Genomic DNA, 26,942 nt, shown 5'->3' with positions numbered 1-26,942 from the left:
AATTCTCAAGACTTCATTAAGTGTTTCAAATGATATACAGACAACATTAGCATCTTCTTTGGTGGTGATTACACTATTATGATGAGTACTTTATATATATATATATATATATATATATATATATATATATATATATATATATATATATATATATATATATATATATATATATGAGCTGGGCATTGAGGCACCGAGTTGCAACTTTGTGACTTTGTGAATTTGCTGCACCATGAACTTCAAAGTCACAATGTTGAAAATTGCAAACATTTTGAAAAAATCAGACTAAGCAAAATCACACTGCCAACTTTCTGCAATTTTTGCCACAACTTTAAACAGGAACAAGGACCATTTTTTTCAAAGAAATTGCCATGGTTAGAGAAGATGGGCCAAGGTGACATGGAGGAGGAGGAGGAGAAAGAGGAGGAGGATGACCTGAAGTTATTAGCTTAAGGTGTGTTTTAACTAGGAAGAATAACAAATAATAATAATAAATATTTTTCCCTGCCTTATAAAAGCACATTTCTATTATCGCACTAAAGATTAATTTGTAATACTGCAGAGTCACAATGGAAAAAATAAGTAACCGTTGCAAAGTCACAAAGTTAAATTGCGCATATAAATATATACATACATATATATATATATATATATATATATATATATATATATATATATATATATATATATATATATATATATATATATATATATATATATATATATATATATATATATATATATATATATATATATATATATATATATATATATATATATATATATATATATATATATATATATATATATATATATATATATATATATATATATATATATATATATATATATATATATATATATATATACAGTGGCCCCTCTACATACGAGATACTCTATTTACAAGATATTCGAGACACAAGACGTCTTTCGAGCAAAAATCTTGACTGACATGCGAAAGAAAATCCAAGTTATGAGAATTTCCAGATGCTTCCGCTAGGTGGCTGAGTGGTCGAGACCGCCCAACATCAGCCAGTATGTGTTTCCCACCATACAGACCTGATCCCGCACTCTTGTGTTGTGTTGTTTTTATCACATTTATCTCCTTTCCATGGCTTTTTTTTTGTGACCCTAACCATGAGTTTTAAGAGAAAATGGAAAGCTGTCCTCTGAGAAAAAAGGATGATGTTAATCAAAATGAAGCAGGAGATAATAGACAAACATGACTAGTGTTCGTGTGAGTGATCTCATTCATAAAGCAGTGCAATCGGTCATCATCGACAATCTGTACAATATTGAAACAGAAAGATGCCATAAAAGCTATCAAGTGTAAGTGCTTACTAATCGTCAACAGTCTCTCGTGCTCCCTCACTCGTCCCGCACCTATCTCCCTCACTCCTCCACCACCAAGCATACACCTCCGTTAGTTGCCGCTGACTTCCTCCATGGTAAGTGCTCATAATAAACTCGCATTTTATTTTGTTAATATCATCTTATTATCTTATTACTGTATTTTTTTGTTCAATTACTATTTGAATGTGTTTTTAGTAATCAGAAGATGTATTTTATAGTTATTTTGGGGTTAACTTGGATGATTCTGGGAGGCCAGAAACAGATTAATTGGTTTTCAGTTATTTCTTATGGGGAAAATTTGTTCGAGATACGAGAAATTCTAGACACAAGCTCGATCTGGGAACGAATCAATCTTGTATGTAGAGGGGCCACTGCATATATATATATATATATATATATATATATATATATATATATATATATATATATATATATATATATATATATATATAAAGTGGACCCTCAGACTTTGAACAAAATTTATTCCAAAAGGCTGTTCTACGTCTGAATTGTTGCAAGTCTGAAACTGTTTTCCCCATGAAACAATGTACAGTAAATAATTTTAATACCATTTGGAAACCCCAGATTTTTACCTAGGTAAATAAGTATTAAACTATGTAAAATCAATATTATTTACCATTTGGTGGTGAGCTTCATGGCAAGTGTCACTTAACCAGGTACTTATTAAAAATACACTAGGTGGTGAGAGCCCTACCTTTAGCATAGTGGATTCTTTGTTTCACATTTGTTAAACCTTGTCACTACAGTAGTTAAGAAATATTACACCTTGTCACTACAATAGTTAAGAAATATTTTTGTTAGTTATGAGATCAGCGTATTTATCTGAAATATTACTCAACCATCTTACCTAGTTAAGTGACTCTAGTCAAATGAAAAACTGGTCAAATGTCCTGACTCCAGTTGGGAATAAAGACAAGGCCACAACAAGTAATAAAAACAAAGTGGAAACTGATGTTTACCTCCCGCCAGATTTAGCCGCCTTCAGTCCAAATTTTGTCCCAACTCTGAGGGTAAAAATTATTGAATGTTTTGTTCCAAAGTCTGAGGTGTTCCAAGTCTGAGGGTGCACTGTATAATATATATATATATATATATATATATATATATATATATATATATATATATATATATATATATATATATATAGATAGATAGATAGATAGATAGATAGATAGATAAATGGATAGATAGATAGATATACAGGTAGAGATAGATATATAAATATCTATTTGTGTGGAGGGTTACTATAATCCCTCATCACACTCTACCTCTTGTAGTGTAACATATAATAAAGTACCTCATCCAGCTCATTATTTTATGACAATAACCGGATTATCTCAATAAACTCTTAACTGAATTCCTGAAATTGACACAAGATTTTATTTTGCATGCTAACTTATAAAAATCATTGTGTCCTCCTACTATAGATGCATGACTATAACGTACCTTGGTTTTGTGTCAAAAGTAGTCTCACAACTTCTTTTATCACATCCTATATGTATATTATCTACCAATTCCTATTGAAGTTATTGATTCTCAAGTGCCAGCATTTTCTTTCATGAACATCAAAAGAGAAGTTCTTGATTTAAAACCAAAATATAAACAGTCTGTAATCTGCTGCTTCTAACAAGTAACCAACAAGATATGATGTACCTGAGCTTATGCAAGACATTCTTGAGCTCTAGCATGTATCTATTACTTTCATTTTCATCTTTTATATTCCCAGTGTTTCCCACTTTTCAAATTGTACAGTATGTCATTTGCTGTCAAAAGATGTATGTAAATCATTTTGAGGTACCAAATAAAATTTAAATGTTCTAATACATAATGATACAACAAAAAATAGGTTGAACCTCCCAAATCCAGCAACTGCTGAACCTGAGGCTTGCTGGATTATGAAAAATTCTGGATTACAGGTGGTCCTTAAGTAAGCAACCCTAAAACACCCTACATAGTCTTTCTTATTCAGCCTGCAATATAACTGTAACATTGGTTCAATATGATTTATGTTAAATGTACAAATCAATGTGCGTGCAGAATGATACAAGAAAACACATGCACCTCCGTGTCATAGCGGCGTTCCAACATACTTACATTATTCCAGGAAATTTTCATTATTCCCGGAAATTTAAATTATGCCAAATTACATGATTTGTCAGATTACAGAATTTTAGATTTGGGTGGTCCAACTTGTACCTACATTTCAGAACTACTCCCCTGCATCCTAGCTTTTAAAATGCTATTTACCTATGGTCAAATTTTGAAATAATTTATAAAAATGAACAATATTAAATCATAAATACTTATAATAAAATTTTAGTTTTTTATTTTCTTATTTGGGAAGTACTTTTACTAAATATATAATTATCCAACATATCTAGTAAATGCACACGCAAAGATATTTTTGTTTATGTCATCATCATCCACCTTTGAGAAGTATATGCTATGAAGAGTTAAAATAAAGAAATCAAGTTTGTGAAATATATTAAATAAGTAAATGAACGGCTGAAAAAATGTAAACTCATAGAAACTCTGAGAATTATAAAATTTCCAGTTGTTGTTGTTGTTGTAGTTATTATTATTATCATTATTATTATTATTATTATTATCATTATTATTAATGCTGTTCTTAATGTATTTTTGGGCTATTTAGGCTGCACAATGTCCTTTAGAGGTATACTGTTGTGATGACAACATATACAGTTTCAAGCTCAATGAAAATGATTACTGACACTGTCACAATTAGCTGAGAAGTCTTGAATATAATCTTGTTGTAGGGACCGACATAATGAAAATTGATAGTTTATGAGGTGGAGATCTCACATATAAAATTATTATTATTTCATAATGAACTCCACCATAAGACTACCCATCAACACAACTATAATGCAATTATCTCTGCCACCAACTGGTTTAATCCAAACCATACAAGAAAAATCAATTCTTTCTGTTCACCAACAACAGCTAACACTATTTAAAATATTCCACTTCTTTTGGCACACATTCCTCTTACAGCACAACACCATGCATTTTACTGTATTGTGCAGGTTTGTGATTTACACTACTGTGACATGATGGAAGAACTATTGATAACTGTTACAGATTTAACATCTTTATACAACAAATTAAACTATTTGGGTGAAAAGTTTTCATTAATTTATACAAGAGCTGAGTACTTTCACAAAAATTTCTGTACACTGAAAATTCCATTATCTGTACAAATTACATTTGCAAAAGTATTGATAACTACACGATTAAAAGACTGGTTTCTCAAAAATATATATGTAAAAAATTTGCTTTTATGATGACCAAATATCATGGAAAGTCATTGTGTTGAGAAGGTAGAAAGCAATGGCTGAATTGGTTGTTTTGGTTAAGTGCATTACTAAGTAGTCTGAGTTTCTTGCATATTACTCATTCATCAAAATTCTTATTGAAACTTTGTGGAATATCAGAGGTTAATTGGACTGAAGAAAGGCACAAAAAGTCATCACAAACACTAATATGCCTGAACATGTCACAGGTAGTCCCAAAAGTATTATCCATCAAGCCACAAACACTATGCATTTCCTTAGGAATGGCTACACATCAGAAAATAACTACAGAAACTTAAATCACTGTAGTAGCTTTTGTGCTTTTATTTTCTTCAGTCAAAGTTCATTTCATTGCATTTCTTGAAAGAATTCATCAAGTAATTAAATAAACAAGTCTGGGAGACAACCCATAGACTGGAGCTTATCTGTTCAGACTTGATGTTCCATGCACTGAGAATAAGTTGTGGTCATAGGTTTGTCACTGCCTTGTTATGTGAAGCACTGTGTGTATTGCAGGTCTCAAGCAAGTTGAGAGTTGCATCTTTTTAAATAGCATATGCTGATTTGACAGGCTGAGAAGTATAGCAATTACCATCAACAACATATATGGGGAATAGGTGACTACAAAGTAGAAAAACAAAAATTAATGTAAAACTGCATACGTGATGTGTAAATTTTGGTGTCTTATCTTTTATAGCATTAATGGAAAGAAATACATGTGCTTGTATACATAAATACCATTTCTACTAATGTTTCACTCTTAAATACAAGCATATATACTAAATCTTAAAATATTGCCATATTACTTTTTTATGCACTTCAAAAATTTTATTGTATAAACATAATGAAATAATTTGTCACATCAGAACAGCTGTATAATTGCAATATGGCAAATGCCTCATAACACTTCTGACAAAATGCATACTTTAGATAGATAGCTACTCGTTTTACACCCAAGGGATTAAAATATTTATCTAATTATATCACTAATATTCTCAAGCACGAGAAAATAAATTATCAAAACATCATGCTGTATTAGATTAATATAAGCTATTCTCTCTTTCATAATCATTCACATAAAATTTACCAGTTTCCATCTTTCTTGTCATCTTCCTAATTCTTCCATTAAGAATTAAGATCACAAAGGTATTCCATGACTTACAAATATCCATGCAATCAATTTATCATTTTAAAGTCTTACTCATTCTGATAACTATGCCAGAAGGCTTCCATGCTTAGGCTGCATCTCCTACACTAAATGTCAGGCACTCAAATTTCAAGCATAGCATCACTGTATACGAAAAAATTAGTGATCTCCTCCAAAGCATCACTACATGATTTTGGCTGCCTATGTCTGCATGTAACCCAGTTGCTTTTGTTTGTTACAGAAGTCCTCGTATCAATTTCCATTCTTGATCAATTAAGGGTTACCAACAAATTATCAACTTTTAATTAATAAGCAATGCATGAAAGTTGCAAAATCTAACTCTTATTACATTTGTGAGATTAAAGTATATCAGGAATATAAATTCTTCAAACTTTCTCCATATAATTTTTAATTTATATAACTGAAATTTTATTCCAAACTCTTTTTTTAATCTTTCTACAGAATATGCACCTGATATCCAATGGAATAACTATACCATACAACCATTCTTGAATGCACTAACTCTGTTATTTTCTTCCCTCTTATTAGAACAATGTCATCCCATTTCACCAAACATTACCTTTTTGCATTTATCATACTCATAGTACATCCTTAAATCATCTCTATCTTACTATTTTTTTCTGTGTCAAATGCTGTACAAAAGAGCCAACTAACCTCTGTACAATTTCTTTAAAGTCAAACACCTAATGGTCTTGGACTTTCCTCCTGCTCTCTCCACTTTAAAGATAATATCTATGAAATTTTTAGCATAAATTTTTAATATATCTGGCCTTAAACAATGATGGCTTATCATTCTCACTATCTTCCTTGTGTTATAAAACTGTAGAGCTGTAATATGGTGTTAGTTACACTTTACTGAGCATACAGTAAACACTTTATAGAGCATACATACCTATGAGCATGCCAGAATCAAAATGATCAGGCTTTAAATTTTAATCATAAACTACATAAGAACTGATACTTACTTAATGTTTGAATGTATTCAGTGATACTGGACTAGTTCATGTTTGAGGAAGACTTCCTGTACCAAAATACTTCAGTTTATTGCAATAATATCATGCTTTGTTGAAGAAAGTAAGGAAACCTTCAAATAGTAAACTAAGTTTGGAATGTCTTGCACAAGTTAGCTATCAATATTCCATTGTTTCCCAGCTTCTATCTCCCAAAAATTCATCACAGGATCTCACTAGTTCAGTAAAAAATGACCAAATGTAAATGTCTGGAAAATGGTGCTTTTCATCAACTAATTTATGAGAATATCAATTATATCAAGATTATATCAACATAACAAATTTCATTAGCAATACTATTATCATTTTGCATAACCACTGTTACTTGTCATATGGTTCTGTAAAGAAATATTACAACACTGTATTCAAATGTAGGTTCTCAGAATTTTGACAAAATTTTAAATAGACAAAATACAAGTAAATACTTAAATCTCATTTTATGAATAAATAGGGTTTGTTAAAATCAGTACATAAATCTATAAATCTATAAATTGTGATCAATCAAAAAGGTTCAAATTTACCTATTAATTTTCTAACACCTTGAGGAATCTTTACTAATAAAAATAATTTTGCACTCAAAAATTAAAATAAAATACACAATTATATTATTCATAAAATGAGATTAACCTACAGTAAGAGAAAACCATGACACAAAGGTCAGTGACAATTTTGTGCTACCATAATCAGACTGGACTAGAATTCTGGGCAATTGACATTACCAAACTCACTAAGTTTTCACAGCTATATCCCAGCCCTATTGAAAACAGAAGAGAAACACGACATCCCTATACATGAAGAATATTAGTCTCTAAATTATGAAAGATAAATGAAGAACAGTTCACAACAAGAACTTTTTTTTTTTAAATTTTCAAGTAAAAATCAATATAAAAGGTTAAGGCATACTTCACTTGTGTCTTCCATCACTTGACTAACATGAAAATATTAGCTTAATATCAAAACAATACTGATATCAGGTCATTTTAAAGAAAATCTACTCACATTGTATAATTTAAGCATAACTCCTGACTGACCTTCAAAATACTTAACAGTAGTCAATAAATTAATTGTTCCAATTAATTATATATTTACATTACTAATATTACCATAAATGTATCATAACTTATTTCTTATTTCAAGTTTTTGAAGTACTTGTTTTTTTCTTTTGTGGAGATTTCTGCCCTTTTGTCCTGTCACTTCCCACTTTCTTATGCTTATGTTTGGCTACCTTGGCAGACACACACTTAGATTCTGGTGCAGCCTCTGCTTCTGGTTCCAATTTTATTGGAGGCTTGAAATTGGTCAATTTTACATTTGAGAAAACAACTTCCTCTTCATCTAACTCACTTATGGTACCTTTCAGGTAATCCCGAAACTTCCGCAAAGCTGAGTAGAACGGAACCTTGTCAAGGGCTCTTGGGAGCTGGGCACATCTTGCTGAGGATGATGGCATCACCCATATATGCTGAAAGTAATATAATATTTTGAAATATTTTGAAAGCTATTTCCAATTTCAGAAGTAAAAGTAGATTTGCAGCACAAACATTTAAATATGTGTGTGTGTGTGTGTGTGTGTGTGTGTGTGTGTGTGTGTGTGTGTGTGTGTGTGTGTGTGTGTGTGTGTGTGTGTGTGTGTGTGTGTGTGTGTGTATTTACCTAGTTGTATATTACAGGGTTCAAGCAGGGTTCATAGTGACCTGTCCCCATATCTAAATTTATCCAACTTTTTCTTTGATTTGTGCACACTTTCTCCTGTTACAATCTCTTCACTCAATACATTCCAGATATCCACCATCCTATGTGGAAAATTGAACTTCTTAATGTTCCTCAGACACTGACTTTTCATGATCTTTGAATGTCCTCTTGTTATCTATCTCATTCCTCTGTCAGTAATAACATATTTTGTCTATTTATTTTTTCCATATAGTTTACTAACTTATACATCGTTATTATGTCTCCACTTTCCCGTCTATCCTTCAAAGTTGGTAGTTCCATTTCCTTCAGTCTTTCTTCATAGCGATGATCCTTTATTTCTGGGACCATCTTTGTAGTGGTCCTTTGGATTCTTTCTAGTTTCTTGATGTCTTTCTACCTGTATGGTGACCCCACCACTGTTGCATATTCTAGTCTAGGTCTTATCATAGTGGTTATGATCTTTTTCATCATACTCTTATCCATGTAATTGAATGCCACTCTGATATTAGTCAGTGTCTTGCATGTTGAAACAAATAGTCCATTTATGTGTCTTTCTGAAGTCAAGGTGTCTTGTATAGTCAGTCTCAGGTTTTTCTTTTCACTCCTTTTCATTATAATCTCTTCTCCCATATCATATTCCCAAATAGGTCTTCTACTACTTTTACCCATTTCCATTACGTGACATTTCCTGGTATTAAATTCTCATTTCCACTTTTGGCTCCATTTCCAAATCATGTCAACATCTTTCTGCAATTCCATACAGTTGCTGATATTCCTTATTACTCTCAAAAGTTTTGCATCATCTGCAAACAAATTTACATAGCTACTCAAACCCTCTTGTATATCATTAATATATACTTGAAACAAAATTGGTGCCAGCACCAAATCCTGGGGTACGCCACTAGTAACTGTGCTCCAGTTTGATGGGATATCTCTTATTATTGTCCTCATTTCCCTATTTATCCAACAGTTGCTCTTTAAATTCTTTTAGCACCCAACCTGATACACCATCCATTGCTTTTCTGACATCCAAATTATCTAATAATCTTCTAATATCCTCTTTGTGCACTATGATTTCTTGCAATCCTCAGCAATGCAATATCCTATTAGGTTCTGTAAAATCCTCTTTTACAGTGAACACAGTTTTGAAGCTCTCATTCATTATCTTACACATTTCCTTTTCTTTTTAGTATGTCTTTCTTCCTTTAATTATTTTTTCTATTGTTTCCTTTTTCTTCATCTTACCATTTATAAATTTGTAGAAAAGCTTGGGTTCATCTTTGTTTTTTTGCACCAAATCTTACTTAAAGTTTCTTTCTTCCTCTCTCCTTACTCTAATATATTAATTTCTCACGTCCTTATACTGCTGTCTGTTACTGTCATTTCTCTGTTTTATGAGTTTCTTACAAGCTTTATCTTTTGCCTTTTTAGCTTCTGTGCATCTAGCATTGTACCAAGTGTGTATATTTTTCTTAACTCTATATATAGGTACGCATTTCTTTACTCCTTCATTATATTTCTGTATGAATATTTCATATTTCCCCTGTATTGTCCTTCCGTACATAATGTTTCTCTATTCAATATCAGCAAAAAATTTCCTTAATTTTTCAAAGTCTGCTCTTGCATAATCTGATCTCCTTTTTGTAGTCATCTCTGTATCTTATCCCATCCTCCTCCTGTATTTCCAACTCTAATGTCACATGATCACCTCTTCCCATTAGACTATGGTATTGTATGCTGGGAGGGGACTCTGGCTTCTTTGTGAATTCTAGGTCAAGCAACAATGGTAGAGATGTACCGATACTAAAATTTTGGCCGATTCCGATACTGATACCGATACCACCTAATTGGACCGATACCTATACTACTACCGATACCGATACCACTGATACCAATACCAATACTACTACTTATAGTGATTACTGCACTGGACACCAGGATGAATTGGTGGACGGCGAGCGTTATCAGATGGGAGGCTTTGTTTTGGGGGATACTGTAAGTCCTGAAAATGTTTGTGAAATAGGAGCAATTCTAGAAGCTTTTTCAAGCCATTTGCAAAGATAAATTACTTAGTAATTGGAATGAATATCTTCTCAGTCTTCTGATTCTTGTCAGTTATTTTAAATTCTTACTTCTTACTCTTTTAGCGACCACTTGGTCTTGTGCATTTTCATTATTAATTTCATTGACGATATTTTGGCGATCAAAAATATTTTTAAAATTATTAAAATTGTAAAACAGACACAAAATATTAGCAAAAGAAACTCATTTTGTTGTGTATGTTTCTCTTTAATTAAATCTGACATCCTTTGATATTAATTCATTACACATTAGTAGACCAATTCAGAAAAATGAGCTTTCACCTAATCTTTTCAATTAAATAGAAAAAGTTTAGTTTATTCTAAATTTCTAGTGTATTGCTATGATCTTAAATAATTAATATGCAACAAATTATACACAATGCACATGATTACAAAACAGAATCGTTACTTTCTTAGTTATGGAATTTTTACATCCTTAGGTTAACACAAGTAACTCAAAAATTAAACTTGCATTAAAATTAATATACATATATAATTCGAGCTTCCACCTATTCCAGTATGATATCTTGGAAAAGGCTAGCACTAGCACTGTTAATTATAAATCAAATAAGAATATGCTGTTATTTACAATAATGCAAAATGCCTAACTATATATATATATATATATATATATATATATATATATATATATATATATATATATATATATATATATATATATATATATATATATATATATACCAAATCATTTTGTTGGATTCTCAATATCTGAAGTTTGACATTCTTAGATTATAGTTCAAAACATAAGCTTTTCACCTGTGTGAAATTTGTGTGGGTGGAGGAGCAGCGTCTGACTGAGAGACAGTGAGAATGCGTGGTGACTCATGACCGACCGTGTGACAGGATGCCGGAGTTCAGCCTATACGCGTTTCATACACGTCCAATTTAGAGGTTGTGGCTTATTACCACAGAAAACAGTATTCTATGACATACATAATCACCACAGAAACTTAATACGCCGTATTATATTAATTTGGTATCATCAATATCTTATATCGAATATCTCACTAAGTAGTAAATTCCTTTTAGGTATCGGAAGTATCAGCATAAAAAAAAAAGCCGATACTGATACCCCAAAAGTGGGCCGATACCGCCGATTCCGATACTGATACTGATGCAACGGTACATCTATAAATAATGGTTCTTCTTTTCACCCTGTAACTTGTTGACTCCTCCACCCACTGATCCATTGCATTAACCACAGTCAACTGTAACACCTCCTTGCTCCATTGTCCAACATTTCCCATTACAGTAAGCCCCCGAATTTAGCGAAATCCAGCTTAGCGAAACCCTTATTTAGCGACTGTCTGGAAAAGGCCAAGCCCTCAAGTTTAGCGATTTTCTCTCATATTTAGCAAATGTAATGCGCTACACTGTCCCGCCTCCCGCTCGCTCTGAGCCAATCGCGTGTCTGTTTGGCCGTGACGTCAGCCCCACAGTGCTTCCGGCATTCCCGCTCGACACTTGAGCTATTGTGTGTTAATCCAGCGTGTGAACTCATTTTTTGTGCTCCCATCCTCGCTGTTTAGCGAATTTCGCTATCACCAGGGTCTCCACTAGTGGTTCGGGGGGTGCTGGTTCTCATGAAGGTGGCGATGTTGCAGCTGTAAATGGGGACTCAAAATGGGGACTTTGGGCTGACGAAAGACTGATTGGTATTTTTCCCTATTTAAAGTAGTATTCAAATTTGGCGAAATTCCAATTTAGCGATGGTTTCAGCAGACTAATAGGATCGCTATATGTGGGGGCTTACTGTACTTCCATCTCTCTCCATTTCTTTTTTTTTTTTTTTTACAGTTAAAATCTCCAACTAATAATTTTCTTCCATCTCTTCTTCTCATATTATCTAGGCACTTAATCACCTCTCTTTGCATATCCTTATGTTCCTCAGTTCCCCATGTATTTGTATTTGGTGGCACATATGTAACTATGATTTTCCTTTTTTTTATTTCCTGTTTTGATTGTTACCCAAATTATTCCCACCATGCTATCACCATATTGCACATCCTCCACACATATATTATCACAAACAATTATTAGCACTCCTCCTCCCCATTTATCCTTCCTGTCTCTTCTCCAGCTATTATATCCCTCCTCTTTAAAGCTAATATGGATCTCCTCTTTTAATTTTTGTTTCAACGATACACTTTACATCCAACCTTTTTCTTTCAAATAATCTCTAACCACCCAACACACTGGATTGCAACCCATCTATATTAGTATAAGTCACTCTTAATTTCTTGCCTCCTCCTTCTTCCCTAAATACCGCTTCTTTACTCTCATATCTAGAACCCTCCAGTAGAAATTCTTTTTCTTGATCTCTGTCCTTTTCTCATTTTTTTTCTTTAGCTTCATTTCCTAGCACATTCTCCTTTTCCTTGTCTTCCAGGTTCATATCTCTTTTCATCCATATATCTTTACATTCAGTATCATCAACCAGCTTCCCTTTCCTAGTCATAATTTCCTCCATCACCACCTGCGATCTCATTCTCACTTTCATTGGTTTCTTACCCCTTTCACTGAATCTTCCCAACCTAATCACTTCCTCCACTGTCCTGGACCTGTTTGATAATAGTTTTGGCCACTTCTCTTTCTCTTCATGCTCTCTCATGAACTTGTTTGGATTTTTTTTCTTCATCCCAAAAATTATGAAACATTTCCTCTTATCCACTGTATCTCTCACTAGATCTTCTCTATCCTTAATTACCTACTTGTATAACAGTGTCTTTTGTCTCTTCCTGAATTTGCCTCCTTACTACCTCTGAAAATTTTACTTTGTTCTCTTTCTGTTCCTGTTTCCATGCATTTCGTAATTCTTCTAGCTTGTTTTCACCCATTCCATTTTCTACTCTGTCTTCGATCCCATCCTGCACTTTTTTCTGCTGGCTCCTTAACACGTTAACCGCGTATCGGGCCACCCGTGTAACGAGCAGATGTTTCACTTGTTGCGTATTGGTACATCTTGGTACATCTGAGGCCCAAATATCACTTTCTACAAACTATCACAAACATGAGTATGTAAACAATTTGTGTATAAATTTGTATTTATTATGACTGCAGATTCATTGCTAAGGTACCGGAAAATAAGATAAAAATTATAAGACAATAATTTCATTTGTTGAAAGAAAAAAATAGGCTTTTGAAATACAAGTAACATTTGGCGACATATTACTTAAAAAATACAATCAATATATAGAAAATAATGGAATATTAGATCATAATAATATTGATCACTAATTACATGAGTCATGTTTTTCATTGAAACATGAAATGCAAAGGTGTGCTACCCTCACATTCATTGCAATAGGTGGATACTCTCCTAGCCTTGTTTTTGGCCACCTTGTATCCCTCAGACAGTGAGATTTTCTCATAGCATCCTCTGCATCGCTTCCTTGTGTTTTTCTTTGGTTCATCTGTTCTTTTCTTGCACCCAATATATCAGAGGTCCTCTTCCCTGGTTTTGTAATTTCCTCAGGAATGTTTTTAGTAAGAGAGAGGATTACTGATTCTGTGAAGGTTTTTAGGCATACTTGTTTTGCTGAGCAGTATTTATTGTATAGAATTTGAGCATTTGTCACTGATATCCCAGCAATCATTTCCAGAGCCAGCTTCTTGTACCACTTTCTTGATTTGCGGAGTGACGAGTAGTACTTTTTTTTGCTTTATTGTACTCATTGACACTTTCAGGTTTTACAATCTCTTCTCCTTTTCTTTTTTTTCTTTCCACTTGGAACTAAGTTATTACCTTACTTAGTGTCAAGAATATATCATATGCTATAGCCTATGCCTGGCATACTGGTGTACCAATACACAATAGAAGGGAAAAAAAATTACTGGTCCACGATTCGGTACATATTTATTTGTACCATGGATTTTTACGCTCTATACTAGGGGCCACGCTCTCACAATGATATATATCTCTTCTCTCTGCAAAAGTCCAATGGACACTGGAGTGGTCAGGTAACGAAGGTTACTCGGTGCGGGCAAGTGTGCTGAGTTGCCAAACGCAGTTAACGTGTTAAGGAGTCTTCGTAGTCGTGACAAGCCTTTAGTATACCATTTTGTTTCTTTATCTCCTGCATTCCCTCCTTCATCTCTAGATTTATTTCCTTTACTTTCTCACATTCCTCTAACCTCAATTTTAGTTCAGTGTTTTCTGTTATCAGTCTGTTCTGCTTGTCCATTAAACTCGACATCACCTCTTTCCTGTATCTTATCTCTTTCCACGTTTATCAGCCTCCTATTGCCTCTTTCCTCTCTAAATCCAGGAAACTCCTTATCTGTATTATCATCAGTCAAACACCGCAATTCAACAGGTGTTTCAATAAATCACTGATTTTCACAACATGGCGTTTGTTTTGATATCGTATGTCTGGCCGTGCCACCCAATTCCATCTCTCTCTCTCTCTCTTTCCATTTTTTCTATCTATATGGTATCCAAATCTTATTTATTACAGAAACAGGAGAATCCTATGGCCCCCTACCACCCTGTACATACATCTAGGTCAGGCTCCAACAACTGCTGAAGTGCTTTCCCTGGGAGCTGCCTAGCAACGTCTTGACAGCGTGGCGGCGGCAGTGTGTGTGTGTGTGTGTGTGTGTGTGTGTGTGTGTGTGTGTGTGTGTGTGTGTGTGTGTGTGTGTGTGTGTGTGTGTGTGTGTGTGTGTACCATAAAAATTCCTATATCTAGATGGTACAATAACAACTCACTGTTTTGGTTCCTTCTACCATCTCTGGTTGTCTTCCAAAGCAGAATTCCTTTTTCCCTGAGAATATTTCGTAAATTCCCTTGCCATTAAACACGGCTATTCGAGGTTTGTATCTTTTTAACTTTAATCGAAGAAGTTCCCCTCCTGGAATTAGGATCAATGTTACTAAACCATGAATGGCAATGCCAAGAAAACAATTTCATATTGAAACATTGAAATCAATCATGAAAATAATTTCAGTATAAAACAAAACTCATGAAATCAAGTAATCAGCATGTTGAATATGATATCACTCTGTTTACTTTAAATATTATATTTTTATTTTTTCATAATATTCAATTCAATCAAAATGTTCTTTACATTTAATTTTCCTTTGCAGGAAAAAGCAGTTCTACATTTGATCATATGTACAATCATGAAATCTATAGGATACTGATGATAATATTTATACACAATGAAGTCTTGTTTGAAATAAGGTCAACCACTAACAATGTCATTTTATCAACAGTTTGCTCTTTATGAGTTTTTTATTTGTAAAACCAAAAAAACCCTAAAGTATTATTTAATCATAGAGCAAATAAATGTCGTCCAAACTTTATATCTAACAAGTTAAAGGTGGAGGTATCTTGGTATATGAATAAATAAAAAAAAAATGTAATAATAATAATAAAACAAAATAAAAAATAAATAAATAAAATATGTACAGCTTATTCAGTAAAGAAAATTTATGTATACAAATTATATACCTTCTTTGATCTCCTTTTTGGTAAGGTCACTGGAGCCTCTTGTGGTACGGGAAACCATGTTGGTGAAGCCAATGCCATACTCCAACAACCGAAAGTCATCAAAGGCAGTGAACGGCTTTGGAATGAGGCCAGACAAGTACATACATTTCCCTGTTAAAAAGAAAAAAAAGTTCAATCCAATTCAATTTTAGTTAGCATTATTCACCACTTCATTAGTTTGTAAAAAGGAAAATCAGGGTAAACAATGGTCACAAGACTGAAATCTAACAATAAAATACATTCCAATAGAAAAGAAAAATTAAACCATAAAAAGGACATCTATTCGATTCCCCGGCCGGGTGGAGATATTTGGGTGTGTCTCCTTTCACGTGTAGCCCCTGTTCACCTAGCACTGAGTAGGTACGGGACGTAAATCGAGGAGTTGTGACCTTGTTGTCCCGGTGTGTAGTGTGTGCCTGGTCTCAGGCCTATCCGAAGATCGGAAACAATGAGCTCTGAGCTCGTTCCGTAGGGTAACGTCTGGCTGTCTCGTCAGAGACTGCAGCAGATCAAACAGTGAAGCACATACTTATATAAGTAATAACTAATTCTCACTTAACATTAATACATGTTAATAAATCTACCCAACTCCCACTTCCAGGGCACTTTCTCAGCTAATTAGGTGCTAGACTTCATAAATGACAGACTGCTGAGAAGACTATAGGGAAACATTTGATCTAAAAAGAACCAAACTTCCAGGGAAGAAGTGTGTCTCACTGAAGCCCATAATGCAGCAAAAATAAGAAAACAATGCTACAAGCAACAACATTAGGTTTGACCAAGTGTGATGCACAGGATCAACACAAAGAAAAAGTGAGTGCCCATTCTTAAATTCATTACAGCAATTCAACATACATATACCAGCTTTAGAGTGCACTAGTTTTAGCCACAAATAAAACATCATTATCATTCTGTACTTTGCCGATAATAAAGCAATGCTTATTTAAGAAAATACATGTCATGTAGTTGCAATAATAATGATGCAGTACAGGCAACCCCCCCCTTAAAGAAGGTTCACATAACAAAATTTTGCTACAGTGAACGTTTCCTTTTACTACCATCTGCTCGTTTAATGAACACCAAACTTGCTTTAATGAAATTTTATCCAGGTAATTTTTTTCCAAGTTTGAAAGCCCCACCGTATCACGCAACCCGGCAAGCTTTTGAATACACCAGTGCCTCTCATGGACAACACGCGCACCACTCACTCTCCCTAGTTCAAAATAACAGCGTCAGCAGCAGCACGTCTTCCATCGCTCAACATGCCACCAAAACACCTTGTAATGTTGCCTAGTGTTGCTACGAAAACCAGGAAGTCTCTTACTCTCGAAGTGAAGCTGGATATTATTCACAGACACGAGAGAGGTGAGAAAACTAATAGCATTGCTTCCCACCATGGCTTGACTCCATCTACTGTCTCTACTATTTTCAGGTTAGCAGACTCTATTAAGAAGGCTGGTGAGACCATATCTTCCTTGAAAGCTAAAAGAACCACCTAAACTCGAGACTCTGCAATAGAGAAAATGGAAAGCCTTGTGGAAATGTGGTACATAAGTTTTGTATGCGGTACAATGATGCGCCCTTTGTTTACATTCCACAGGTTGCCGGTTAGTGTCTTTCCCGTTTCACTCTCCCTCCCTTCATAAATTTAAGATCAACATTATAAAGTTACGTACATATGTACATTAGTGTACATTATCATAATTTAAATTAAACTGCCTAAATGTTTAACTTCATAATGTTTACTTTCATTAAACCTTTCCCTGTACTATGATGCACTCTCGCTTTGTTTACTCTCAATGGAAGTTCAAGTCAGGGGTCAAACTTGTTATAATTGGTTCACTTAACAAACGTTTTTTTAGGAACATAACCCATTCTTTAAGTGGGGGTTGCCTGTATTGTAAAGTCCAGTGCAGTGCCATACTTACAATAATATACAGGCAACCCCCGTTTTATGAAGCTTCACACAACGAAATTTCGCTACAACGAAGGTTTCCTTTTACTACCATCTGCTCGTTTAACGAACACCAAACTCGCTTTAACAAAATTTTATCCAGGTAATTTTTTCCAAGTTTGAAAGCCCCGCCGTATCACGCAAGTCGACAGGCTTTTGAATACACCAGCGTCTCTCATGAACAAAATGCGCACCACTCACTCCCCTCATTCAAAACAATAAGAGCGTCAGCAGCAGCTCATCTTCCCTCGCTCTACATGCCACCAAAACACCCTGCAATGTCGCCTAGCGTTGCTAAGAAAACCAGGAAGTCTCTTACTCTTGAAGTGAAGCTGGATATTATTCACAGACACGAGAGGCGAGAAAACTAATAGCAGTGCTTCCCACCATGGCTTGACTCCATCTACTGTCTACCATTTTCAAGTCAGCAGACTATATTAAGAAGGCTGGTGAGATCATATCTTCCTTGCAAGCTAAAAGAACCACCTGAATTTGTGACTCTGCAATGGATAAAATGGAAAGCCTTGTGGAAATGTGGTAAATAAGTTTTGTATGCAGTACAATGATGTACCCTTTGTTTACATTCCACAGGTTGCCAGCTAGCGTATTTCCTGCTCCACTCTCCCTCCCTTCATAAATTTAAGATCATCAACATTATAAAGTTACTTACATACATACATTAGTGTACATTACAATGACTTAGTCTTAAATTAAACTGCTTAAATGTTTAACTTTATAATTTTTACTTTCATTAACCCTTTTACTGTACACTCAACCCTCGAAACAACGGACCTCCCATCAACGGATTTTGGAAACTACGGACAAATTCTGGAGTCCGGTTTAATCTACGGACGAATATTAAAATGCGCACAATTGTCCGTTCCCGGCAAATTATTGTCCGGTAGGTGGCGGGTCGGTCGCGTCATCAGCTGTTGGCCGCCATGTTTTATCTTCAGTCCGTGCTCATGTCATCTATTTCAGGTTATTTGTTGTACTTAATGCTTTGTAATACTGCTTGAATGATTTCTTAATGATTACACAGTATTTTACATACATTTTATACAGTTTTTTACGTACTTTTGCAAAGAACGGACTTTTGCAATCTATGGACAGGGTCGTGCACGCATTTGTCCGTTGTTTCGAGGGTCGAGTGTACTATGATGCAGTCTCGCTTTGTTTAATTCGCATAAAACAAACATGTAATTCTCATAAGAAACAATAGATAATAGGGGGGATGTGGGATGTGGTCCAAAAATATTTGTACTATTTTAAAATACTCTATTTATTTGGCTTAATTAACATGTTTTTTTTATTATTTACCATTCTAAATAATAGAAGTGTATTTGAAGTAAAGGGAAAAGTAAGAAATAATAAGAGAAAGCAAAAAATAACGAGAAAACAACAAAACAAAGAATACGTAAACAAAAAACTCACTGCGTCACTGCCTTCGCCACTCACACCACAGTCAGTCACCATCTTCCTCTGAGCTTTACCACTTTATCAAAAATCCAATTATCAAAAATAACCCCACATGCAGAAGATGAAGGATGTTTTGGGGCCATCTTGTGAATTATAGGCTGATTGAAGAGATTCCATCTGTACTCAGTGCTGGCATACTGCACATGAAGCACAAGAAGAGTGGGAGCTGGATCCAAGATTCTTTAACAACGTCAGAGCAACCTCCTGCTGCGAAATGGCATCCATGAACGCTTGGAGGGAGTGAATTACTAGTGAAATACCGCGATATTTCATTAGTTATGTTCCTAAAAAACCCTTTGTTAAGCTAAACTTCATTAAGCGAACCGATTATAACAAGTTTAATCCCTGACTTGAAGTTCCATTGAGAGTAAACAAAGCAAGAGTGCATCATAGTACAGTGAAAGGTTTAGTGAAAGTAAAAATTATGAAGTTAAACATTTAAGCAGTTTAATTTAAGTCATTATAATGTACACTAATGTATGTATGTACATAACTTTATAATGTTGATTATCTTAAGTTTATGAAGGGAGGGAGAGTGAAACGGGAAAGACACTAACCGGCAACTTGTGGAATGTAAACAAAACTTATGTACCACATTTCCACTTAAGGCTTTCCATTTTATCCATTGTAGTCACGAGTTCAGGTGGTTAGTTTAGCTTGCATGGAAGATACGGTCTCACCAGCCTTCTTAACCCCTTCCTTACCACAAGACTGTTTTGTGGTATGTGCGTACCACGCGCAAAAGCGACCTCGTGGTACCGCAAGATGCTGCCGCGTGCGTGCACACACCAATACATTTCCGTGTATAACCGTGGCCTGAGTGCGGATTTTGCCTTTTTCATACTCCACGTGGTTCACTATAAACAAACAAACACTGGAGGCGTTATTTTTAGCCACCCCAGCCTAACAAAACCATCCCCCCCACTAGCCAATCAATATCAGAGTTAATTTTTCATGCATAAACTATAAAGCCAATCACTATTCTTTGACATATATTATTCCCACAGTCCCCCCAAGAACATCAGTTCTCTAGTATCGGCCATGGTGAAACTGTTCTATTGCCTCTAGTTAGAGATAATGGCGTCTGCTTCGTGTAGCAGCAATGAGGATTATCATAATTATGAGACAGATAGTGAGGATATACTGGAAGACTCTCCAGATGAATATGATTCAGACTATGATCCTGAAAAAGAAATAGGAGAGAGTGATAGTGACAGCAGTGTTGAAACCCTCTTGGCAAGTGAGGGGGAGCAGCCTAGTTATGACTGCCTCAGGGCCACCCTCACCAGGTGCAGAGTGTGTGGTGCTGAATTTATGATTAGTGCACAATTTATGATTATGTTTACGTTTTCTTTTATTAATAAAATGACAAAAATATGTTTAGAAAAAAGTACATAACACTGAGTTAGAAAGAAATATAATGTGTAGATCTGGCCGTGAGGCACGTGCGCACACGGGCAGGGGGCTGCGGTATAGGAGGGGAACGCTTTGTTTATATTGGGGAGTGGCTGCGGTAAGGAAGGGGTTAATAGAGTCTGGTGACTTGAAAATAGTAGAGACAGTAGATGAAGTCAAGATGGTGGCGAGCAATGCTATTAGTTTTCTCGCCTCTCTCGTGTCTGTGAATAATTTCCTGCTTCACTTTGAGAGTAAGAGACTTCCTGATCTTCATAGCAACACTAAGCGACATTGCAGGGTATTTTGGTGGTAAATTGAGTGAGGAAAGATGAGCTGCTGCTGATGCTGTTATTGTTTTGAACAGGGGCAGTGAGTGGTGTGCATGTTGTCCATGAGAGGCGCTGGTGTATTCAAAAGCCTGTTGGCTTGCGTGATACGGCAGTGCTTTCAAACTTGGAAAAAATTACCTGGGTAAAACTTCGTTAAAGCAAGTTTGGTGTTCGTTAAATGAACAGATGGTAGTAAAAGGAAACCTTCGTTGTAGCGAAATTTTGTTGTGTGAACCTTCGTTAAGTGGGAGTTGCCTGTACTTCATCTACAGTACCCTCCCGAGTTTAGCGCTTGCTTTCTTCTTAAGATATAGCGCCAAACTCGAGGATCGCTAAACTCGGGATATTGAAAACAATGTAAAAACGCTTATTCATTCTGGCCCGGGACGAAGCTGATTTTTTTTCCTCCCCACTTTACTCCCTTATTTCAAAATACCGATAAATTGGTGGGTGTATTCAGTTTCAGTGAAGAATGCTCTTGTTAAGACGAAAAAAACTGGGATACACACTTTATTGAAAAGAACAAAAAGAGAAAAGAAATAATAAGAACTCTAACAGCACATAATCTCACTCTGGGGCATGGTCCGCTAGCACAAAGCCTTCAAATTCGTTGCCCAAATCCACGGGGGCTACATTATCGTCGACCAGCAGCTCATCACCATCATCATCCTTCTCAGCAACAACAGCAGGTGGTGTGTCTTCTCGCTTGTCACGGTTACTGAAGTATCTTGTGATCAAGGCCTGTTGTCGTTTTTTCATTCGTGCTTCGTACATCTGTTTGTATTCATTTAATCCCTTTTGAACTGCGTGGATGCATGTCACACGTCGGTCAGAATTTGAATCAAAATTGCAAATGGCCTCCTTTAATTTTTCTGTAATTGCAAATATTTCTGTTAATTGGTAAACAGTTAGCTCATCTTCCTTTTCCTTTTCCTCTTCTTTTTCTTCTTCCTCGTGCTCCTCTTCAAGCATGTCTTCCGAACTAGGTTCGGCGACTCTCTCTCCAATAAGATTTTCTATGTCAGCAGCACTGACAATGTCATACCCACTGATGGGTAATGTTTTGGCCAGCTGAAGCAGTGAGCCCATAGCGGCCGCTACACTCTGTCTCTCCTGTGTTGTGCTGAGCTCACGGGCACCGCTACACGTTTCTGCCTCGATCCACAGGAAAACTCTCCTCCAACCGTGTTTCACTGTAGCAGCATTGACAAAGTTCCAGCATTCCACCATTAAGTCCACAGCTTTCTTGATATCAAAATTACGAAAGAAATTCTGTGCTGTCATAATTTCCTTGGGTCAAATAGTGTTCTGTTGTTACCATCAACTTGCTTGTAGGATGCGTGATGTGAGCAACTTGAATCACAGAGCTCCCTCGAGCGTCTTTCAGGAAACGTTTTATTTCCTCACGTTTCGCTCTTATTCCTCTAATAGTAGACTCACTAATGTTGAACAAGTTTCCAACGGCAACAGGTCCCATTCCAGTATCAAGCTTATCCAACACTTCGCCTTTTTCCTTCATGTTTAACCCTTAACTTCCGGGGATTAAAATATTTTTTCCTGTCTAATGACGGGGAAAAATGGTACACCTAAAAATTGTCAGAACACAGTTTGAATACTGATAATTATTTTCTCTGTGTTATTCTGAATACAATGATGTACTTTCCAGCTCGATATGACGTCTGAGAGTTTAGTTATTGCCTTATCAAAGTTTCCTCCTCCGGGAACGGTGTGACCAGTCAAGAGGAAACAGCCCGAGAGCGACGCTCTCTCTCTCTCTCTCTCTCTCTCTCTCTCTCTCTCTCTCTCTGTGAGAGAGAGAGAGAGAGAGAGAGAGAGAGAGAGAGAGAGAGAGAGAGAGAGAGAGAGAGAGAGAGAGAGAGAGAGAGAGAGGAGGAAGGAAGGACATATTATCACTGATTTCTGAGACACGTGTGTGTGTGTGTGTGTGTGTGTGTGTGTGTGTGTGTGTGTGTGTGTGTGTGTGTGTGTGTGTGTGTGTGTGTGTGTGTGTGTGTGTGTCATATATCACTGATTTCTGACTGATTTCTGAGACACGTGTGTGTGTGTGTGTGTGTGTGTGTGTGTGTGTGTGTGTGTGTGTGTGTGTGTGTGTGTGTAAGCATTCTCTCTCTCTCTCTCTCTCTCTCTCTCTCTCTCTCTCTCTCTCTCTCTGACAAGTGTTGATGTGTGTAGGCCCGTGTGTGACTCAGATGAGTTACCTCAAAGCTTTTCTCGAATGACTCATAAGAAGCGTGACGGCTATGAACGTCAGGAGTTCATTTCTTGTGATGTTTTTCCACTCTTTCTCGTGAGAGCTATGGGGCACATCATCATCATCTGCTGTTTCTTCATCATGAAAAGTGTTGCTCTCACTCACTATATGGTCCAAGAAAGCATCACTGAGAAACGCCATGAAATAGTCACAATTGTGTTGCACAGGAGGGAATTCAGCTGTTATGCCAGGAGACACAGATAAATCAGGCATAACTGGGAAAAATCATCATTGAATTCCCTCCATTGAAAGACAGGTCGGGGTCTCGCGCCACCTCTGCCACGCCCCCTTGATCGTCTCCCCAGAACGCGAGGAGCACGCGCATGCCTGCGTCTCCTAGAAACACTCTGTGTCCTTGACACATTATCTGGAGTCTGTTCTTCATCATTATTGCCTTCACTGTCACTTATACTGTGTAAGAGTCTCTGTCTCTCTGTCTGTTCTCCTGAGAAAGCAGGTGAATGATGCTCTACATCCGTGTCCTCACTACTAGTCTCTTCACTTTCCCCAGTTTCTTCTTCTATATATTCACTGTCACTTTCTTCTAGCTCAGAACCACTGCTAAGTAAAAGGGTTCTGCCTTGCTCCATGGTGATTTACAATCTGACCCGATCCTTCGCTGTTATCACTGACCTTTCTACCCAGCGTCACCGGAGTTGCCAAGTGTCGCCCATAAACGGGAAAACAGTTCAGTTACCTCTAAAATTAGGAGCTCTTGTGGAAACACTTGTGTGGTAAAAGATGCCAGATACTTCTACTCACCATCCGCCTCAAGAGAGCGCGAGACTTAAAATTACGCCGGAAAAATCTTGATTACTGGGACGAATCCCGTCACTTCGGACGTTCTGACGCAAACGTTTATATACGACCGCCGGAAGTTAAGGGTTAACAGTCTTTTCTTCTTACCCTGCCTCTCTGGCCTGCTTCCTTTTGCCGAAGTAGGTTTCTTGAGCCACATGCTGCAGTGCCTCCTTTATTTCCTGACATCACAATTAATTAGCTTGCATATAAGAACTATCAAGATGCTGGTGGAAGAGGGCTAAGGACGCGTGCACACGTGGTCAGCTCAGTCAGCCAACTGCAGGAGTCTTGGGGCAGCATACGTGACGCCACCCGGAAGTAAACGCGACCGATACTTGTCAAAGCAGCGCGAAACTCGGGGCGATACAGCGCCAAACTCGGGATGGTAAGAATTTAGGACTAAGCGCCAAACTCGAGGATCGCAAAACTCGGATAGCGCTAAACTCGGGAGGGTACTGTATATCTAACTTTTTTTATCAAACACATTAGGGTGCTGAACATTACATTTTTGGAAATAAAAAACACTTGCATGATGCAGCAGTCTAGTGGTACTTGTCCCTGTTCTTCCAAATTATTGATACTGTTGATCTAGGGACACCCATTTGCAGTGCAACAACACTGTGAACTATACCTGCCTCACACTTTCTTATAAGCTCAAGCTTATCTTTGAAAGGCAGGAAGTTGTGCTTCTTAGGGTTAGGGAACACCGGCTGGGGTGAGAGTGACGCAGATTAAGCGATGCACAGGCCACAAGGCTGCCACTCTAAATTTTCATTTCTCCCTACCACTCGCACGCATTTCCTCCTACTTTCACCTACCACTCGTGCACACTTTCCCATATTTTTACCTATGCCAATCCCAAAATTCCTTTTTGTACATGCATATATTATTGTGTGAAAATAAAAATATTGATACTGTTTGCAGTTTTATTCTTTTACTACAAAAGAAATAAAAAAAACTTTCTGGTATCGAAAAATTAACTTTTCTTCGGTATATTATCATATCAGACTGAACGATGTACGCAGGAATAAGCGATCGACTCTCATCTTAATGGAGCGCCTCGCCACATTGTACCATACATCCGTATGTTGCGTCATATATATATATATATATATATATATATATATATATATATATATATATATATATATATATATATATACAGGCAACCCCCGTTTAACGAAGGGGTTACGTTCCTAAAAACACTTCATTAAGCGAAACTTCGTTAAGCGAACCGATTATAACAAGTTTAACCCCTGATCTGAACTTCCATTGAGAGTAAGCAAAGTGAGAGTGCATCATAGTACAGTAAAAGGTTTAATGAAAGTAAAAATTATGAAGTTAAACATTTAGGTAGTTTAATTTAAGTCATTATAATGTACACTAATGTATGTATGTACGTAACTTTATAATGTTGATGATCTAAACTTTATGAAGGGAAGGAGAGTGAAACGGGAAATACACTAACCGGCAACCTGTGGAATGTAAACAAAGTGCGCATCGTGGTAATGCATACAAAACTTATGTACCACATTTCCACAAGGCTTTCCATTTTATCTATTGTAGAGTCACGAGTTCTGGTGGTTCTTTTAGCTTGCAAGGAAGATGAGGTCTCACTAGCCTTCTTAGTAGAGTCTCTTGACTTGAAAATAGTAGACAGTAGATGGAGTTAAGCCATGGTGGGAAGCAATGTTATTAGTTTTCTGGCCTTTCTCTTGTCTATGAATAATACCCAGCTTCACTTCGAGAGTAAGACACTTCCTGGTCTTCTTAGGAACGTTAGGCCACATTGCAGGGTGATTTGGTGGTAAGTTGAACTAAGGAAGATGAGCTGCTGGTGACGCTGTTATGTTTTGACTGGGCAGTGAGTGGTTCGTGTGATCTTGATCTTGATCTTGATGCTACAGGCGACACAGAATTTTTTCTGAGTCAGGCCTTTGTATCGGCAGAGCCTGTATTGTCCACGAGAGGCTTGATCTTGATCTTATTCTACAGGTGTCTCAGGATTTCTCCTGAGGCAGCCTTTAGTACCAGCAGCTCCTGATGTATTCAAAAGCCTGTCAGCTTGCATGATACAGTGGGGCTTTCAAATTTGGAAAAAATTACCTGGATAAAACTTCGTTAAAGCGAGTTTGGTGTTCGTTAAACGAGCAGATGGTAGTAAAATGAAACCTTCGTTATAGCGAAATTTCGTTGTGTGAACCTTCGTTAAACGGGGGTTGCCTGTATATATATATATATATATATATATATATATATATATATATATATATATATATATATATATATATATATATACAGTAAGGTCTCGGTTTACGTCAGAGTTACATTCCTGTAACATGACGTAAGTCGATTTTGTACGTACCTCGAGTTTCCGTACATTTCAAAGCATATTATCAAGTTTTCAACCAATCATTGTTTATGGTCATTCAGGTAAGTTAAAGGTTATATTGTTATATTATTTACAACTACGTAGGAATATGAAACACAAGTTTGTTTTTGTTGTTGATTAGGGCCATGAACGCGACGGACTGCAGGTTGCCAAGATGGGTGGACG

At 36.2% G+C, this 26,942-nt stretch overlaps 1 protein-coding gene across 3 annotated transcripts in view; it reads right to left on the bottom strand.

Annotated features, from left to right (window-relative positions):
* Positions 1–4,502: 4,502 nt before the first annotated feature.
* LOC123499975 overlaps positions 4,503–26,942 on the bottom strand; it is a 57,846-nt gene continuing 35,406 nt past the window's right edge. For 2 of the 3 annotated variants that reach the window (XM_045248516.1, XM_045248515.1), the window contains exons 12-14: positions 16,114–16,263; positions 15,369–15,511; positions 4,503–8,325 (exon numbers count right to left, since the gene is read on the bottom strand). In XM_045248516.1, coding sequence (XP_045104451.1) covers positions 7,996–8,325; positions 15,369–15,511; positions 16,114–16,263 — 623 coding nt within the window. In that variant the 3' untranslated portion in view covers positions 4,503–7,995. The remainder of the gene's footprint in view (positions 8,326–15,368; positions 15,512–16,113; positions 16,264–26,942) is intronic. The other variant, XM_045248517.1, reaches the window with a different exon arrangement.

Source organism: Portunus trituberculatus, chromosome 50 (genome assembly GCF_017591435.1).
Source record: "Portunus trituberculatus isolate SZX2019 chromosome 50, ASM1759143v1, whole genome shotgun sequence".
Classification (NCBI taxonomy): domain Eukaryota; kingdom Metazoa; phylum Arthropoda; class Malacostraca; order Decapoda; family Portunidae; genus Portunus; species Portunus trituberculatus.
This window is presented reverse-complemented; position numbering and strand designations above follow the sequence as displayed.